Source organism: Zosterops lateralis (genome assembly GCF_965231275.1).
Source record: "Zosterops lateralis genome assembly, chromosome: 7".
Taxonomy (NCBI): Eukaryota; Metazoa; Chordata; class Aves; order Passeriformes; family Zosteropidae; genus Zosterops; species Zosterops lateralis.
This window is the reverse complement of record NC_139767.1, coordinates 8,460,932-8,480,697: the sequence shown is the minus strand read 5'-3', so window position 1 is coordinate 8,480,697 and position 19,766 is coordinate 8,460,932. Positions and strand designations below refer to the sequence as shown.

At 46.1% G+C, this 19,766-nt stretch overlaps 1 protein-coding gene across 1 annotated transcript; it reads right to left on the bottom strand.

Moving 5' to 3' along the window:
• Window positions 1–3,286: 3,286 nt before the first annotated feature.
• NABP1 (nucleic acid binding protein 1) lies at window positions 3,287–12,513 on the bottom strand. The gene is made up of 6 exons (XM_083864816.1): window positions 12,197–12,513; window positions 11,949–12,087; window positions 8,878–8,949; window positions 7,446–7,518; window positions 7,111–7,177; window positions 3,287–6,295 (listed from the first exon to the last, which is right to left on the bottom strand). The coding sequence occupies exons 1-6, from the start codon at window positions 12,285–12,287 to the stop codon at window positions 6,108–6,110; spliced, it is 630 nt and encodes a 209-aa protein (XP_083720942.1). The 5' UTR covers window positions 12,288–12,513; the 3' UTR covers window positions 3,287–6,107.
• Between the last annotated feature and the right edge of the window lie 7,253 nt (window positions 12,514–19,766).

Here is a 19,766-nt window from a genome sequence, read left to right as displayed (position 1 = left end):
TCAAGCTAGGCTGGATAGGTAGATTTTTACTGCAATCAGCCTAAACCTCATCTCTTCAAGTTACATGCTCAAGTTGATTATAGAAAATTAAATTTAGTATTAATCAAGCTAGGAAGAAGGAAATTACAAAAATTAAGATAATGCATAAGTCATAGAAAAGAATGGTGGAGCCAGCTAGAGATTGTGGGGAGACAAATTGTGGGGAGACAGATAAAAATAGCATTAATTAATATATTACAGCTGTGTTAATTATCTAAGAGTGGGAATGGCCTTGCCCTCCCAGATATGGGTGTGATAAAGAGTTACCTGAGAGGGGGTTTAGTTGGAGTCTGCTGGCTGTGCTGTGAGGAGGAAGGGACAGAAGGTCATGCAAGGGACAGACAGGGTTAGGTGGCCGTGCTAGGGACAGGAAGGAGCAAGCCAGAACTGCAGAAGGAAGAGAGAAGACTTCAGAGAAAGAGTGGGATCTGTGTGCTAGGGACAGCAGAGTCCCAGATCAGTGTGGATGGAGTTGGGCACACTTCCCTCATCAGTGTGTGAAGAAGAGCTGAGGCATTGAGTCTACAAGCTAGCTGCTGGGATAGACAGACCCTGAGGGCTGTGTGGAGCTGCTTATGGGATTCCAACATAGAAGAGGTATGAGGGACTTTTAGATAACAAGGAGCTGATACTTGAAGCCCTCTGAAGTTTTTAAAGAAGCACTCTGAGTGCAGTGTCTGTCTCAACAACCACAAGAGATCATTAATTAATTAATAATGAATGAAGACTCGTGCTTGTCCCACACTAGAACCAACTGTCCCCCTCCCCAAGCCACTCCAGACAGTTATTGTCCAACTCTTCCAAAAATCTACCCACAACCCAGGTACCAGAAGCCACCAGTCAGATCCCTGCAGCCCTTGTGCTTACAGGCCTTGCCATGGCATCCCCCAGCTATCCTGATTTGAGGAATCCCCACCCCTGCCCTGGCAGGCAGGGCCCAGGAAAGCAGCAGCTCCTCACGATTGCGTTGACAGGTCACTTGCAGTTTCGGGCACAGAACTGCAGCATTTGGCACCAGCAGAAAAAGAAAAAAAAAGGGGCAAACCCAATTACCTAACTACAAAGGATCCAGGCTTAGAAATACATATTTGTAAAAGTTTCCCAATTTAGAAAGATCCCTACATATTGGCTGTGGTTTTCAGCTCGTCCTCACCATCCACACCATAAAGTATGAATTTAGCATCTGAATTTAGATCTGCACTACCACTTTATCCCAGTTTCACTGGATGAGAAACTACTATCTACACAGGACCTGATCCAAATTATCCTTGAAGTCAGTGGGATCTCCCAGTGAGCCCCATGGGACATAGGGTGGACAAACATGGTTCCAAATTTCCCAAATAGCTGTCCAGTACTTTGCAAAGCCATTTCCTCCTCTGGACATGAACCCTAAGATAGCTTGGTAGAAGGCTCTGCTGACACAACAACCAAGATACAACTGCGCTCCCATGGAGTTACAGTTGATGGTGTATAAAGCCAAATTTGTCTTTCATATGCAAATTTATTAAACACAGAGCAGCTAACCAGCCCTACAATTCACTGTACACAGCCAAAACCATCCCATTTAAACTCGTATAATAAGGAAACATTTAGCTCTGAAGGTACATTTAGAGCACACGAATTTTCTTCTCTGAGCTACATCCTGTTTTATTCCTTCCCTAATCTTACTTCCTAGGACATGTACGAATCCAGATAGTCTTTATCAGCTGGGGGTGTGGGAGGGCAGTTTTAGATGAAGCTCTTTCAACTGCATTGTTTTCTTTATGAGAAAAAAAAAATCAACTTAGAGAAATTAAAAACCTAAATTAAGTCCTTAAGAGTTCCCCTTAGTCACTTCAAAAGTTTTTTTCCTAATCCCTTTGAACTCCAGTAGTTTAATCAACAGCTTGTTTAGGATTAATCTCATCCCAGTTACACACACACACACACACAAATGTCCATCACAGAAAAAAATTAAAAAGCAAAATCTCCATAAAGGGCCATAACCATTTCACATTCTCTGGAAGCAATAAAGGACGCAGCAGGATGATGAAAGCTGAAGACAGAAAGAACACCTCTTAATAAATTCCTGGGACGCCTGGGGCCCCTGTGCTCCTCAGCAGGGAGGGCCAGGCTCACCCTGCAGCACTGCACAGTCAGGGGAGCTCCACTGCGGTCATTAATAAAGCTCATCAGGTCTGGAATGTGCAGTCACAGCCCTGCAGCCTTCTCAGGAGCATGCACAGGTGCAGGGCTGAGAGGCAATTCCCCAAATGAACTGACAGCAGCTCCTGAGCCAGCTGCCAGCACGGGCTGCAGGGAGACAGCAAGGCACCTCCCAGGATCCCGTGGGAAAGCACCGCTGGCACCACACACGCAGTGCAAATAACTGCTTGGCTCAGGGGTTAAGGACAAAGAGCATGTTTGACTGGGCAAGTCTACAAGCATTTGAGAAGCAAGGGAACAACCTGGCAGGTGAAAGCATATGGGGCATGAAGGAGCCCGGGAAACTTCCCCAGAAACACTCCAAACCCCACTGCTTTTACTAATTCCTAGTCCTATAAAAGCACTTCAGGATCTTTTGAAGAAAAGTGCCTTATAGTGGGGAAAAGATCCTGTGTTTGAGCAGTATGTACACGAGCTACAGATGGGCAAGCACAAGGTTCAATGTCTATGAAAAATATAAGGAGTTTCAGGGAATAGCACCTGTCACCTCAACACTCCCTGTCCAAAGAAAATGTTGGACGGCCCTGCAATGCTGCTAAGGGGGTTGTCTGTGCAGACACTGCACTGAGGTAGAAAAGGTGTTTTGCACCACCCATCGCAGCTTTGCAGAAGCACTCAGTGCAAACAGCCCTCCTTGGGAATTGTGATGCTGAAGAGCAGCATTATTTGGAGACCACAGCACTGCAACCTGCCAGTTTCAAATTATGGCCAAAGCTAATTAAACAAGTTGTGAAGGCAGATTACATTTCAGGTTCTGCATTTTTGGTCCAGCATTTGTATTTGTTCTCACAGCACCTTCCCATTTTCACTGTGCACATGGGGTGTTATGACTTCCCCCTGTATCAAAAGTTACAACAATATTTCACAGTACAGGACTGCTTTGCCACTTTTAAATCAAGGCAACTCATGCAGAGGATGGACAGAAAAAGACAGATGGCAGCAGAAATACAGCAGAACTCTTTCCATTGCTGCTCTGCCATCTGTCCTTGTGCTGGGGCAGGCCGGAGAGGGGGAGCTATTGTCAGGTGATGAGAACAGGGGATCTTGTGATTCAAGTGTATGGGGACTACTCAGCAGCACTTCAGCACCGTGCAGTTTGTGTCTGGGTACATGAACACTTTTCCAGTGCCTTTTTTCCTTTGGAAATCTATTATCCAGAATGAGACTACCCTAAGTGCAGCCTAACCACTAGCAGGAAGACGTCTGTAGACTGCCTGACCTAACCACTGATGAACTGCCTCAGCACGTCACGGTGATTCACAGCTGCTTGTTTGCATAGAGATGTGTCTGTGTCTCTGTGAACCGAGGTTGTACGATCCCAACAGCTGTAGGGCAGGCTCCCAGATTCCTCTGCAAGCTGAGAGCTCACTATCTTGACACTGATACCTCTGAGGGAAACAACTCTGTCACAGGTTCAGTGGAATATCAGAGGACTTTGAAAAATTATATTTAAGTCCATGTCCATTTCAGGGCACAGATTTTCCCTGCAAAGAAGTAAAAATTTATTAATAAACTGCAATAGTTTCACGTAAGAAACAGGAAAGCAGGAATGGTACTAACCTTGAGAAGGTGAAGACCAGTCTCTTGCTTTTTTCCTCTTGACTGCACATCAGTCATCCACTTGACTGCAGGGTTTTAATCTTATGCCACTTATTAGCATTAATCATATCACTTTTTACTTGGAATTCTTGAACAAGTATTCCATTTATCAGTTTAATAAAAGCTCAGATGCGTAGAGCTACAAACATCAGGCACCTCAGCACACACTAACATAGGGTTGCCCTTGATTTTAACTTCTTTATGCCAAAAAGTTAAGACCATCAGGACTTGAGATGCACACTGGAGATACTCCAGTGAGTACCAAGTCCCCACCATCACCTGCACCATACACTTGCTAACTTTACAGCTACTGGGCAGCATGGCTCTCACACCATACTTACATCTTAAGCACTTCTGGAACACGTCAAAGATTTCCTGGGTTTAGAAGTCCTCTTGGCTTTCTCCTCACAAGCACATCAAATGTCTTAGAGCATCACCGCAGGAGAGGTTGTCCATGCATCTGGACTATACATCCCATTTATTTAAACTAGTGAGCAATTTGAAGTCCCTGAGTTACACATCGCCTCCTTCACACCATTTCCCCAGGAATTCCTGCTTTCTGCTTCACCAGTGAGCAGTATTCTTCCATAGCAGCACCCAGAGGGGAGCTCCTGAGGCATGCCACCCTCTTGTGTCCAAAACAAGTTTCACTGGTTCCACCTGGAAGTACCAGGAAAGCACTTTACAAGAGCAGAGACAAACAGCCCTCAGGTGTCTGGACACACAGGTCTCTCTCAACCTCCCTTCAGCACTTTGTTGTAGCTGACGCTTGCATTTCAAAAGAAGTTCAGTATTCCACACCAAGCAGGGAACTTGCACCAATTAGAAGCAATTTTTCAACAGATCATGATAGAGTACCAAAAGCAAAAAGTATCAAATGTAAACAACTTGTAAACATTAGGAACACATCAGTAGATTCAAATAACATGAAGAACCACAGAGACAACTCACAATTCAGAAACAGCCTTTTGTCATGAAGTCTTTATGGCTTGACAGAAAGAAAGTTAGATTTGTTTTTGATGTGGTTAGTGCAATTTTGTTTTATTTGAGAGGTCAGTTAAGAAGAGTTCAACAGATGAATCCAGTATGACACCTCAGTTTCCAAGTTGTTTTTGAACCTGATCTGAAATATGGCACTGGACTCTTCATCTAGAGTCAAGGCATTTGTGATCTCAGAAATAAAACCAGCTATTTGCCCCCCAGAATATGCTGGGGGCTCTTCAAGGGATATTTCATATAAAACAGAGGAAGGGAAGCTTAACAGCATCAGAAGTGCAGCTGTGTGCTTGGCCAGTACCTCTGCAATCCACATATACAGCTCCATCTAATACATAATTTATTTGGAAAAGTGAATGAAGGAAGGAGGAGTAGGCAGACTCATTGAAGAGATGGGTAATGCAGCATTTGAGAACAGTCCGCTCCTGGAAATTCAGGCTCCTGCAAAGTAACCTGGGGCTTTTATGCAAGGAAAGGCTACAAAAAGCATATTCCCCAACACTGTCTGAATTTAGATCCTCCTATTCTGCTATCTCATGCAAAGCAAGAAGAAATATCCAAGCTTCTATCCAAAGCAAAATCAGTGTCACTTTCCTCGACAGTGTTAATGGTGTTTAGAGAGAATTTTTCAAGTAGTGTACACCCTTCTGGAATCAGAATCAAGCTTCAAGACACTCACCACACCTTCAGCTTTGATCTGAGCTATCCATTCTCTGATTCCAAAGACCCCACTAGGTCTGGCACCATCACTTCCTTACACTTATTGCTTTCACAAGCCATATTCATTCCCAGGACACCTTGCTCACCAGAGCATTTTTGCTCTTCCCCTTCATTTCTCTTCCAGTAAGAAGAGCTCCCATTATGCCTAACAGAAGTCAACGCATGCGTGCACAGGACAGAGTAGACCTATTAAGGCTACATGGCTGACCAAAAGAAACAGAAATACATGTATGTAACTGAAATTTTCTTCTGTTTAGCAAAGGGCACCGAGTTTTAATTGAGACACTTGCACCTGTGACCCTTACTTCCTTGTATCCACCTTCTCCCCCTACCCCCCTTACGTACAGGGAAGACTCACTGTGCTTCCCTGATACAAAACAAGAAATAGATCACATCAAGTTTGCTCCATACACCAAAAAGGTAAAAAAAAAAATAATCAAACAAACCCAAAGGACAAACTGGTTCACAGTTAACTATAAATAAAAGTGCAGTAAGTGTTCAAGTAGAGTGTAGAGTTTAAGCAAGCTGTACAACCACATTTGGCATAGTCATCTTTTAAAGGCCCTGCGTGGGTCCCTCCCGTTACTGACAGCAGGGGGAAGAGGCTGAACACTATTAGCTGGTGCTGGATTTACAGGTCCTCGTCCATTGCCTCTCCCACTACCTGCATAAATATGGCCGTGGTTATACGTGAATGGAAATCCACTTGCTTCAGGTCCAGTTTGTAAACCATTTCCTAAGAAGACAGAGAAAATGTTATCACAAGTTCCATGGGTGGAAATCACCAATTCCTTACATAAGTTTTCCAACAAGGAATACATGAAGTGTCTCAATTGCAGTAATCACCAAACCCTGAACACCAGAAAGAAAAGCCTCTCTGGCACGGCAAGACCTCAAATCACAGCTCACCTTTCCCCTCCCAAACTACTTTCTCTCCACCCCTACTCCCCTTTCTCAGCTAAAGCAAGAAGGGCCACAAGAACAGCTTTTTAACACCAGCTACTGAGTATGGGCATTGTGTAGGCAGGCCAGAACTTAAAGTTTCTTCTCAGCTTATACCTGCTCAAGGCATTGAAGCATTTTCATATTTAAGATTCTATGTCTAAATACAGCACAAAATGATCTGGCTAAGTCAAATACTGGAATTCAGATTACCACCACTTCTGTCTTAGGGAACTAACCAGGCAGGAAAGCCAGGGTGTCTAGCAAGACTGAAATAATTTTTAAAGCAATGTCTCAGGAAGTTTAAATAAGCAGAATTTCAAGTGCTGCAAAACCTTTTTGAAAGCATCACAATAATTTAAGCAAGACCCTTTATGTAACATAGGCACCCCAAATATTATGATCTCCTCTTCTTCTACAGAAGAAATCCTGAAAACAGTTTCAGGAAATGTTCATGCTTACATGCTTGAGCTTCAGGCCGCAGTCTGAATGACTTTTTAGAGCCTAGTTCACTTTTTTATCCCAAGAATGGAGAATCCTTTAAATACATTTCTATTCCCATTAAGTGTTTCTCATATTTTCATTTCTACAAACTGAAAAAAAACTTACCCAGTGGCCCAAAAGTACAAGTACCCATACCACTTGGTGCAGAAATATTATTCTGTTCACCTTGTGCCTTTAGAGAAAGGTAAACAAAAAAAAAAATATACACAGATCAGAGAAAGAAAATTCACATTTTTACAGAGAAAGGGGCTGATTTTTTCCCCTGTGTTCTTACAGTGGCTCCACATGGAATTTATCTGCTACTTCAATTATTGGGTCATTTTTAGCAATATATCACTGAGTCTATTTTTCCACAAGAGTGACATCTGATCACATCCTAATGTGAGATACTCAGAACAAATAGCACTTTAGGCCAGAAGCCTCAGACAAGTTTAACATACCAGTTTGTTCTGCCCGATGTGTTCTGAGTTGGGTTCGCTGTAGTTTGGCACTTCTGAGTACACCATGCAGAACCTGGGAAGAAATTAAGATTATTAGAAAGTTCTAAAGCTGTTTTTTAACAGAGTTCTCAGCTCCACAATTCACAGAGCATATATCCTTGACACATCCCATCACCTAGAAGTAATTAATCCAGACCCCACTGTTCAGAGAATATCCATAGATATTAAAAGGCTCTTTGATCCTTTTATAGGCTTGTGGTGAGGCTGCCACATCTTCCTGGTGAGGGCATTTCAATCAAGCAGAGGCAAGTATTCATTTACTCAAGGAGGTAAACTGGCCTAAATAAAACAAAAGGTGATGAAAGGGCTCCCTTTGTCTCTCTTCCAACTGCACAATCTTGTCCAGCACCCACTCACAAGGTCACCCGAGGCACTGAGTCACCCAGCCTGCTCCCAGACAAAGATTGCATTACACCTCTAGAGAAAACTCACTCCCACATGCTCCCATACGATGGGTGCCCCATTAACAATAATAGCACAGAGGAGCCCAAAACAGGCCATGAAATTCAAAGCATCCTTTTGCACTCAAGGGGACTTATGGCAGAATAGGCCCATCAACTCACTACACGGAAATTACAGCAGAGAGGAACAAAGAGCTGGATCATTACACTGCTTGGAATGGTTAAACACAAGTGGAACTCCCACCCGCTGCTGGGAGGCACAACACAGATAAGGACTCTCATCACTCCAGCCTGCTGGAGAGTAAGTCAGCTGGGTGACACTTCTGAAGTAATAGATTTTGTACAATACAATCTATAGATTTTTTTTTTCGTGTAAATCCATCTGAACACTGGGCATTTCTGAACCATGTATGTGGCAGCCGCAGAGCCCCACTTCCCTGATGACTACAAGGTTTCCCACAGCACTTTGTGCAACAGTGGAAGTACTCTTCTGGTTAGAAAATGTTGCTATTTTTTTCTATTGCACAATTCTGTTACTCATGTTTGTTCTTAGGCAGGAGCTGTTGCCCCAGTCTCTGGGCAGTTTAAAGCAGGTTTAACGGGCCTTGCTTCTGCCTGGATACGATTCATTGGAGTGACCTTGCTCTTCCTCCTCTGCATTGCCTGTTCCTCAAGGATGACACATGTACAAAAAGCCTCCACCAAAACGAAGTGTTTAATCAAGATAAGGCCTTGGTAAGCAATGCAGATCCAGTCCCTTATCGTTTATACATTTCCTCCTCCTAGACCTGTGCCAGTGATGGAAGCTGATTTTCCTCCAACTACCTACAGTACAGAGAGGGTCAGAGCTCATTACATCCATGACCAACTGAGAACACACTTTTGCTGCCCTAAATTCCATTTCCTGAGAGCTACCAGGTCTCATACTTACCATGACACTCTGCTGAGAAGTATGAACACACAATACTTACTCCCCAATTTTATGCAGCTCCCCTCCTCGTCCCGTGTACAGTGTCAGGCATCCTTTCCACAGAGATGCGTACCTGGCCAAAGAAAGGAGAAGTAAAGCAGTTTCTTAGTGAATGAGCTGAGAGAGGAAGTGGAAGCATGCTATCTTCCAGGAAGTTAACAAGTATTACACACCAGCACAGACTAAAAAAATTCCCAGGGACCCAAATGTCACCAACACCAATGGTTTACAGATCTCCATGTACTACTTCTAGCAAAAGGTACCGGAAGCTCAGCAGACTCCTTTGACAATTCCAGGAAAGCAGCCAATTATTTTGAGAGTGGATGCTCTTTTGTTGACTGGAGCAACCCTTATGACTTGTCCTGCAGAGAAAAGGCATTTTGCCAAAAGCAGTATCTGTGTTATATTTGGTGACAGCTCTCAGTTCTGCTTTCGGCAGGAGCCAGGAAGAATCACCTCTGCTTGCTGGAGAACAGCTACTGCTACTGAATGTGTATGATCAATGTATATGATTACATTCTTAATATAGGTGCTTACCAGACTGGGTTTTTTAAAGGCCATCAAAGTTTGGCCACCAAACTCCAAGTGATGTACAGAAACTCACTGAAATAATTTTTTGATTGCAGAACATTCCCTTACAAAGACAGCGTGAGTGCACTCTATGACGCCACTTGACTTCAAGCACTGAAATCTGAGCCATAAAAAACGTTCTGTGTAACTGTTCTATCCAGTGATGGGCATCACTACATATGCGTAGAGAATGAGGAAAAACAGACCAGAGACATGGGCACACTGCAAGGGAGTTAAAAAGAATATGTGTGTCTTCTAGCACAGAACAGGGAACCTCAGCAATTGCACTTATGGGAGTCACCACTCTGGACAAGTCAACACTTCCTTACGCTCTCTGGAACAGAGATAAGAAACCTTCCTCTTGCCCTTTGCCTTATCTGCCGAGACTGGGGGACATCCGGCCACACGCAGGGCCCTGAAGAGGCACCAGGGAGGAGTAGGGTGGCAGGAGGGGACAGCACTGCCAGTGCAGTGATAACCTGCTCCATGCCTCTGCACCAGCAGGAAAGCACAGGCACTGTAATTGCAGACACCATCCTGGGAGCTTTCCATCCAGAACAAAGATTAGTGTTCTTCACTTCATAGATTCACTTTAAAGACTCCCTCACTGCTTAACCTTTAATAACCAGCTAGTCAGGCAGTCTTGTGGCAGAAAAAGAAAAAGAGATACCAAACAATAAATTTAAGTCAAACATACATTTACTGGGAAAAGACCCAGCAAATCATGTGCCTAACAACCTCCAGCACAAAGTTATTCCATGTATGCAAGCACTTGTTTTTATCTCAAAAGGAGGTGGCCATAAAGCACTAAACTCCAGCACTAATTTCAAATTTAGAAACATTAAGTGCAACAGCTTCCTATAAATGAGTTCACCACCCAGTGACATAAGCAAGCAACAGCATCTGCTTTTGCAGAGGAATGTATCTGCAGCTTGAAATCCAGCAAAGGGAAAAAAAAGGCATGTTTACTCATGGTGCCTGTGTAAGCTCTTCTGTTTGTATCAGAGGGCATCCTGCACTATGGAGTCAGATTAGCCTACAGAGCTGAAATTCACCTGCCTGGCAATGGCAACATCACACACTCGATTCTATTTAAATGTAAAATTGTGTTGGGAGAACCCTGTATGCCAGCATGAGGCATTCTGGAAGATGAGAGCCAAACCAGAATGGATTTAATTTTTGCCATTTCACTACCTCCTCAGTCCTAAGGGAGCATGCAACTCATGTAAATGAAGGCATGACTTTGCCACCCACCAGACACAGTGATGGCAGCTCATAAATTTAATACATACAAGCCAAGCTCAGTTTTTTACATTAAAGGATGCCATGACTCTCCCATTTGTTGCACAGAAACACCAGAGCAGTTACAGCAAGCCAGTCACAGAATGGAGTACAGTAATGCTGCTGAACAGTATCGCTCTGAATTTGTTTCAATGTCATCGACACACGGGGCTTTGTGCCGGCCCAGAGCTCTGGTTTAGTTCTACCCATCCCTGAGCTTCATGTGCTCTCCACGCAAGCAGCCTTCCCCAGAATCACCTCTGCTGAGGAGTCACAGCCCATTTCGTGTAAAAGGACATTTGCATAGGAGGAAGCAGCTGTAGTTTTGTGGCAAGGGTCATGCAATTCCAGTCCAGAACTGAGAATTACACTCAAATGAACAACTTAAAAGCAGCTCAGTTAGCAGCCTGAGTCACCTTTCACCTACTTTTTCATAAAAACAAATTAAGAGGACCTTACACACACTGCAGATCCTGGAGTGCCATAAGCCAAAGGATCAGTGTAATGAATTTCTAAAAGTGTAACCTAATTGGCATGAAGAACTTACTGTGACTTTGCTAGTGAATATTTAAGTGATATGTAAAAGGATTTTCAGATTGACTCTAACATTCTTTCTCACAGTAAGTTTGGGGGGGTGGATTTGTTTCCTTTTTTAATTACATTACCTCCGAGGAACTATTTGCACCTCATCGAATTAACACGTTCTACAGTGTAGCCCTAGAATGAATTTTTACAGTGAAACTGAAAAGGTTCTCCTTTGCCTGTCATTTTTGTTACACCACTCCAATGAAAAGCAACTTTTTTGCGTGATATGGAACTGTCCCCTCCTTTCATTAAGGAGCTGACTGCCAGAGTAAAGAACTAACTGTGAAAATAAGAACATGCTTCAAAGTTCCCTTGCTTAGTTTACAGACCAGGACTGACTGTTGCATTCCCCCCTGCCCCAGAAGTATTTTCCTAGGGAGCTTTTTTAAGCCAACCCAAATCTCTTCACCACCACCACCTCCTGATTACAAACCCAAGCCCCTCCTAGCCTGTACCCTCACACTAGGCATGTTCTGGCCTGGGAAAGGTGGGTTTAATTTGGCAAGTGACCTTGGGGCGCTGGCTCGGTTACAGGGAGCGGGTGGGCGGCGGCCGTGTCCCCGGTGACCCCGGAGGGGCCCCGCGGGTGACAAAGGGCAGCGCGGCCCGGCGGGCGCGGGGCGGCCCCGTACGCACCCTTTGGTCAGGCGGATGATGTCCCCCGGCTGGATGAGGCCGCCGATCTCGTCCCACACGCAGATGGTGATGCTGCCCGTCTTGTCCGCCACCTTGCAGGACCTCACCTCGTGCCCGTCCTTGGTCTTGGTGACTCGCCCTGCGGGGAGAAGCGCGGCTGAGGGGGAGCAGGCGCCGCCGGCCCCCCCGCCCGCCCGTCCTGACACGCGTGGGCGGCCCGGGGGTGGGGCGTGCCGGGCGCCACTTACCGATCTCCAGCACAATAAAGATGACATTTAAGTTTTTCAGTCCAGGTTTTATGTCTTTTATAAGGAAATACGTGTCGCTCGCCGCGCTCATGCTGCGGCCGGCGCGAGGGTGAGGGCTAGCGGGGCGGGCCGAGCCCGCATCCCGCGGGGGAGCAGAAGCAGAGCGGGGCCGGGCAGGGGGGCACCGGCGACCCTCACAGGGGATGGGGACACGAGCACCGAGGGGCTGTGCGGTGACTGTGCGGCACGCCCGACCCCCACCGCTCCCTCTCCACACCGACACCACCAGCACAGAGACCACTCCGCCTCCCTCTCCCGCCGGCACTGAGGAGCACACGTGCGCCGTGCTCCCTTTTATACCGGCCGGGCGCCACCAACTCGGCCGCCGGGAGGGGGCGATTGTAGCGAATGGAACCGTCCGGGGCACGCGGAGCGCCGGGACTGGGTAACGGGCGGGCGCGAGCCGGCGCCGCGCGCTGATTGGCCAACGCTGTCGCCGCCATCTTCTCCTTCTCGGGGCGCTGCCGCTGCTGAGTCGGGGCTGCTGAGCCGGGTGTCCTTCGTCAGCTCGCCCTGCTTCCCTTCACTCTTTGTGCCTTCTTTCGCCCCTTGTGCCTCTCCTCACCGCCCACCGACTGACTTCCCTCCAGGCAGCAGCCCCGCGGCGCCCCGAGAGTGGGTGGTGCGGCGCAGCGGAGTAAGGGAGCGGTTCGCTGCCCTTCCACGCCATTTTAAGCCCCGGGTGTAACTGAGAGGAGCCTTGTCACAGGTTTCCCGGAGGGCGATTTCCCGGCAGTTCCGCCCGCCTTCACTGAAAAAAAAAAAAATTGCGAATTATTTTGTGGGTGTTTTTTTTTCTGGGAGAGATTTGACATTGATCTCCATCAAGCAGAAATGGCCGTTGTCGGGCTGTGGGCACCTCAGGGCTTGGCAGGGCTACACCCACATAATTCTGCTCCTGGCACCGAATGCTTGTGTAGGAAAAGCCAGGGGTTGTGCTTTGAGCCCTCCTGTGCTTAAAATGTGACCCTAAATCCTGATGAGCTCTAAAGAGGTTCTCAAAGCATCTCAATTCTGCCAGCTGCTTCCTGAGGAGACGCATTCCTCCCTTGAGCTTGGCTACGGGCAGCGTGTAAAATGTGAGGGAAGGGGCAGCTTCTCTAAGCAGAAAGCCCTCGAGGTGGTGGACAAGCCCCCACGAGCCTTGTGACATCCTTGGCTAGCGGGTCCCAAGGAAATAGCTCCATGCTACAGAACAGCTCAAAGTTGTCTTGTAATTCATCTCTCCTTCTTAGGAAGGGTAGCAGAGCAGTGTGTGCACTGCTGCTCCTTGTCAGAGCCAAAACTGGGCTTTCCCTTTCTATTTGCATGAGCAGAAATCCATAAATGACAGCAGTTGTGAAATGCCTGGCCACGTTCTGCCACACTGGAGCTCTGGCCATAGGAATTTTGAGCAATATTTGTGTGTAGGCAGCGGAGCAGCCTTGCTGTGTGCCACTCGGGTCAGGATGAAATACACTGCCTGCAGGCATCCGAAAGGAGAGTTTGCTTAAAGCCCCCCAAGAGTTTAATCCACTTCTGTCCTGAATCCTTCAGTGAGTGGAGATGAGAGAAATGACAGACTCCCTCAGGGGCCTATCTCCTGACAGGATCTATAATATGGTAGCTCTAAAACTTTCAGAGTCATCAACCGTATTTTAGTACGTGAATGGCTTTAATTTAGTCACTTGGGAAGGATTTCAAACCTAACTCCAGGAATGACCGTGTCTCTGGCAAAGGTTGGACAAAAATACTTTTACATACATAGGTGGCTTTTTTGTCTTCATTTCTTCCTTTTGTCTGCCACATCTTTTTAGAGCCCTTATAAAGAATAATTTTGTATCCTGTGTTTTCAGCTCTAAACATAATAGATTTGAGGAGAACCCTTCAATTTTTCAAGGGAAAAAAAAACCCAAAACAACCAGTTAAGAAAGTTTATTCACATTATGGCACACCTTGAACAGAAAGGAAATCACAAGTGCGGTTAGCTGAAAAGCAGCAAACACTAAAACACTTCCCCAAGAACACTTGTGTGGTGCGTCACTGGTGAGATGGTTTCAGGTGAACATCTGTCCAGGAAGGCAAGTGCAGCTGGAGAGGTGCAGAGGACACCAGGTGTGGGCTCCAAGGTGCTCACAGCCAATGCATCTGTAAATGCTGCATCAGGCCTGCAGCAGAGAGCACAGAGACCAGCAGTGAGCATGGAGGGAAGTGTTTTTATTTTATACCAAGGTTTCTTTTGAAGCTGCTGGGAAGAGGTTTGAACTAGAAACGACAACACAGCGGGAGGGGCCCAAGCATTGTAGGCAAGTTCAAGAGCACACTGACAACTCCCTGGCGTGTCTGATCCGGGAACTAATAAGCATAATAAATTCCTCAGAATCAAGGAAGAACTGCTTGGAAACATGAAGGTGGGTCAGCATTTGGTGCAGTGAGACTCCTGTAAGACACTGGAGTTCCAGGATCCTGAGAGAGGACAGTGGCACAAAAGACAAGACCACAACTCTGATTTTGAAGAGCAGACTTTGACCTTTTCAGTGATCTGCTTGTGAGATGGTCCTGGAGATTGCAGCATCCAGAAAAGTTGCCCGGCTTTCAAAGATCATCTGAAAGGGCTGCAAAGGTCTATCCCAAGCAGAGAACAAGAGGGAGGTAGACTGTTCTCAGTAGTTCTCACTGATAGGGTAAGAGACACAAAATGAAACACCAGATTCCACCTGGTGTTTGAATCAAACCCCCTTTTTTTTTTACTATAAGAGTGCTCAAAAACAAGTCAGTTGTGCAGAAAGTTGGTGGAATCTGACTCCGTGGAGATACTCAAAACCCAGCTGGACACAATCCTTGGCAACCTGCAGTAGCTCACCAGCCAATTTCATTGATTCTGTGATTCTGTGAAATATTTCCTGTTTTCTCAAATGTAAAAAGAGACAGAGCCGCAGAAAGCTTGATATGTGGGGTAGAAAGGCAAGGTCACAAACTCCTTGTGTAGGGGACTGGGACTGTGCTGGAAAGACAGAGCTGGTCATCTGCTCCCTTACGAGATTCATTCTTGTCCTTCCAGATTCATTAAATACATTGTTTACAGTGTCTGTTCCACCACTGATGAACAATTTTGCTCTGTTTGTTTCTCAAAGAGACACTTAAAAATCTTGCTCATATTTTTTTAATCATTCCAATTTCCAGCCTCTGAGAGTGCCCTTGGTATTATCCAGCAGTGACTGAATGATTCCTGTTTGCTGTGAAGGTGACCTGCAAAGCAAAACAGTTTTCCCCATCGTGCCTCTTTATCATGTATAAAGAGATCAGAATTATTATTATTTTGGTTTTCCAGCACCTTTTTTCCTGCTTCAATTTTGACCTCAGAACCACAAGGTTATCAAGTCACAGCTGTGGGTAATGGAAGCACCAGCTCTCTGACCTTGCTGGGGCTGTAGTCAGTCTTGCACTAACAGGAGTGCAGGGACTTTGGTGCAGGTGAGTCTTCATCCTCAAGAGCTTCCAGTAAATACCCTGGAACAATGGATAGGCCTGGAAAGGAGGCAGGACACCAGGACAGCAATATACACTGAAAAGAGAAGAGAGAGATACATTTTCAATATTTAGGGTTCCTGGTCTTTAAAAGAATGTTGATGAGCACTGACTGTATGAATGAGTCACACTGAGAGCACCAAAACTTTGTTCCTGCCATTCACAGGAGTTAACAGGGAGCACATCCAATAAACTGTGACTGCAGCCAAAGCAGGAGCCCTTCCATTGCTGAGGGAGATGAGTGTCTCTGAGCCACTCAGTGTCTTACCACACAAACCAAATTTAGCCCACAGTGAATGTCTACAGCAAGGGTTCCACTGATGAAGTTTAAATCATTTCCAAGCTCATTTGCTTGCTGCAGAACATTTTTCTTCTGTGCGAAACATACAAGTGTTTCTAGGCTGAGATCCACAGGGAGGTTTCAGTCCAAAGCAAAATCAGGGTTGAGTTGCTAAAAGAGTTCTCAGCAGTTGAAGCCTGGCACAAGTCCCGTGCATCTCAACAGGGCTGGGATTTCACCCTCTGGCTGCAATGGAGTTACGCCAGCAGAGACATTGCTCCAAACTCCCTATTTCTGTCAGTTGCTCAGTATTCAGTGCTACTGGAGTCCCAAAGTAGATCTTCCCACAAGAAATCTGCCAGCAAGAGCAAAAGCTAATGTGTAATATTTTATTGTATAGAGATTAAAAATGTACAGATGCCTGCAAACGCCACCTTTCACCAAGCCTTACCAGCCCATTACCATATGTCTGACAAGCTCCTAAATTAAGCTACAGGTTCAGGTTTATAACACTGATGACACTTCAGCTCCCTAATGGCACATCAGTGTGTGTTTAACAAGCTGGCAGCCAGTCTGGCAGTCTGGAGACCCCAGCAAACATTAGTTTGGTGTCTTCAGCATCTCAAACACACCATATTCTGCCATCAGGGTCAGTATTCCCCCTGGGAAATAGGAGTGATGCCTGGGAATGCCACACAGGTTTGAGAGGAACTTCATCCAGAAGTCAGTGGGGCAGGTGCTTTGGGGAATCCCCACCCTTTTGGGGTCCTGTTCCCGTCACCGGAACACATCCAAGCTGCCTGCTGTCCTCCTGCCTCAGGGCAATGTACCTGCAAGATGCCTGAAGCAGGAAGGTGCCTGTCAGGTGTCTGATGCCAGGATTCTGGGCAGCTCCATCTACCTGTTCCTAACTGTTAGGTAGGAAAGTTGAATGAGTACCAGGGCACTGTAAATACTACAGGGAAAGAAAGGAAAAAAAAAAAAAAAAAAAAACCCAAAAACAACCAAGCAAACAAACAATTTGCAGCATTCTTATTCTTTCCAGAGGAGCCACATGCTTGTGTGGCTGCACTAATGTAGCCTTTTCTTCCTGGGTTCCACACATTTTAGCAGATGTTTTCATCTAAGAACACAGTCCTGCAAGGTGTTCTTGAAAGTTACTCATTTCCCTCTTTTGATGAATCCCTCACACATCAGTCAGATGACTGCATGAAATCACTGATGTGGGGCAGTTCTAGGTCAGCTTTCCTGCTCAGCTGTGACTCAGCTTGAACCAGAGGAATTTGGGTCTAACTTTGCCCCATACGGATGGAGAACATAGGAGCTGTTGGTTCTTCATCTTTTCCACTTAGAGCTCCAAAGGACAAGTCACAAAGCCCACTACCACTCACAACTGCTGTTTCTTGGGTCTCTGGTGAATGCCGTAGCAAAGCCCTGACCTCTCAGCCTTGCACCTTCATCAAAGTGATCTTTAATTAAAAGGTTTAACAAGTGCAGATGGGGGGGATTAGCACTTTCCCACCGTAGCTGTGCCAGAATTATCCGCACTCTCTTCACAGGGACTCCAGTCACAGTCATCTAAACCAGTTCAGTAACTCCTGCTTACATAGGGAAAAGCTTTATGCCAACGTGGAGTGATCCCTTGAACTGCCCCACTGCCAAGGCTGATAAGAGACAAACACTTCAAGTTGGAGGATGAGGGCAGTTCCAGTGGGACACGGGGCTCTGACAAACCTCTGCCTTCCGACTGAGCTGAGTTCCTTGTTTCACACACACAGGGCTCACACAGGACAGTTGGCACTAGGGAGTTGTCTGAAGTGGCTCAGAAGCCCTTCAGATGCCAGCAAGGTGAGCCCTCACCTATCAGTTTTAGCAAGGGGAGGCAGCATTTCAGAAGGCTTTGCAAATGCCTTCTCCATTTGCCAGCCCTATCTCTTGTAGGAGTGGTTCCCATCCATGAGCTTGTCCCTCGGCACCCCTGTGGCAGGAGAACGTTCCCTTGGAGATGAGGAGGATCTTGTAACTCCTTCCACTGCAGGAAGGGTTTTGCATTTCACCTCTTCTCCAGCGCCTGGGGGAGGTATGCAGACACACCACATCACCCTGTCTGCTGCCTGGCTCCGCAGAGCCTAATGGGCTGGAAGTTCAGCCTTGTTCTTGCATCATCTACTGCTGACCTTCAAAAGAAAAATAGGGGATTTATGTCCAGGAAGGAGGCTTTGAAAATTTAATTTGGTTTGGATTTACTTTTTGAGATAGGGATTTGTGTTTCTTTTCTTTATTCTTGTTTCTTTTCTTCTTTTTTTTTTTCCCTGTAGCAGTGTCAGCTTTTTTTCCAAAAATTTTGTGGTGATCTTAACAATATGGACTTGAACCTTTCTCAAATCTTAATAAGCAATAGGGTGTGTTAAAGATGGAAGAAAACCCCCACCCTTCCCATAGATGTGTTCGCTGGGCAGAGGAACCACTTTGTTCACACTGGCACAGAGCTGGATGAGGGTGCCATGACCCCCACCCTGCCCGAGGCTGTCACCAGCCCTCCTCCCGGCCTGCCGGCAGTGCTCCGTGTGTGACAGCTGCATGCCTGTGCTGCAGACAGCGGGCCTGCCCTGCGCCAGCACGGCACAGGCAGCTCCAACACCTGGTGGAGGAAGGGGGTGCGGTGCTGGGATGAGTAACTGTGGGAATATTAGCCCTCCCCTCGGTGCTGTGCAAACAAGGCAGCCGTGCTGCCGGGGATGTGGCTCACTGCTGACAGGCACCAGGCACGGAGCAAGCTCCTATCTGCAGAAGAGCATGTAGACACAGCCTCGCTTGTTTAGCTCTGTGTTAACAGAAAAAAAACCAAATCCTAAGTGGACTAAACAAATCTCATCGTGGCAAAGTGCTTCATCAATTACTAATTCAGCCTCTGGCAGACTAATAGGGAATAAAGCTGTTTACCTCAGAGTATGACACATTTTTCTTTCTTGTCTTCTCCCTGTGGCACCTGTAGATAGATTCTGCTGTGCAAAGCTTTATGTCAGTGACTAATGAGCAACAATTGCTGCAGAATTCTATAAGCTGCATATCATCACTGCTATTAAAGACATTAGGAAAAGCCCTAAGAGTTATCCACCTGGGCCAAAAAGTAAAAAAATGTTCTTTCAGAACATCAAACCTGATGATGTAGCACATTTCAAGTGCCACTGGCAACAAGAAGAGTTTTTGTACTACAGCTTTTGTATTTTCACTTCCATTTTCTGACCATATATAACAATGTTCCTGTCCAGGTGGGATAACAAAGAAAATTGTTCCTTCTGAAAACCATCAATATATGTGAAGTAAAATGGGTACTCCGAGCAGTCCTTTGGAATGAGCACCCCTGGGAAGGTGCTGTTTGAAACCAAGTTATAGTTTGGGATCTTTTAAAAGAGGAACGAATAAAAAGCCTTACTCACAGTGATGTTTGTAGGAACCATTTGACTGCATCCTGTGTTGTTGCCCCATGTTGTGTGAGGTGTGGGAGGGAATGGAAAAATTAATGGAGTACAGAGAAAGCTTCCTAGGGCTTCCCAGCTCTTGGGCTTGCTGATAACAGACAGTTCAGGAACACGGGTTCCCAGATATCCCTGAATAATCCAGGCCGGGCAGCACAGAATAGAACAGTGCAGCCAGTGAGTTACTGGGGAACAAGCATTGCACATTGAATTCAAACACAGCTGAAAGGCACGTGCTCAGGAG

Coding starts and splice junctions, on each gene's coding strand:
- NABP1 (XM_083864816.1), bottom strand. CDS start 12,287: ATGAGCGCGGCGAGCGACACGTATTTCCTTATAAAAGACATAAAACCT. Junction 12,088..12,196: donor CTTTATTGTGCTGGAGATCG/GTAAGTGGCGCC, acceptor TTCTCCCCGCAG/GGCGAGTCACCAAGACCAAG. Junction 6,296..7,110: donor TTGTACTTTTGGGCCACTGG/GTAAGTTTTTTT, acceptor CTGTCTTCTTAG/GAAATGGTTTACAAACTGGA.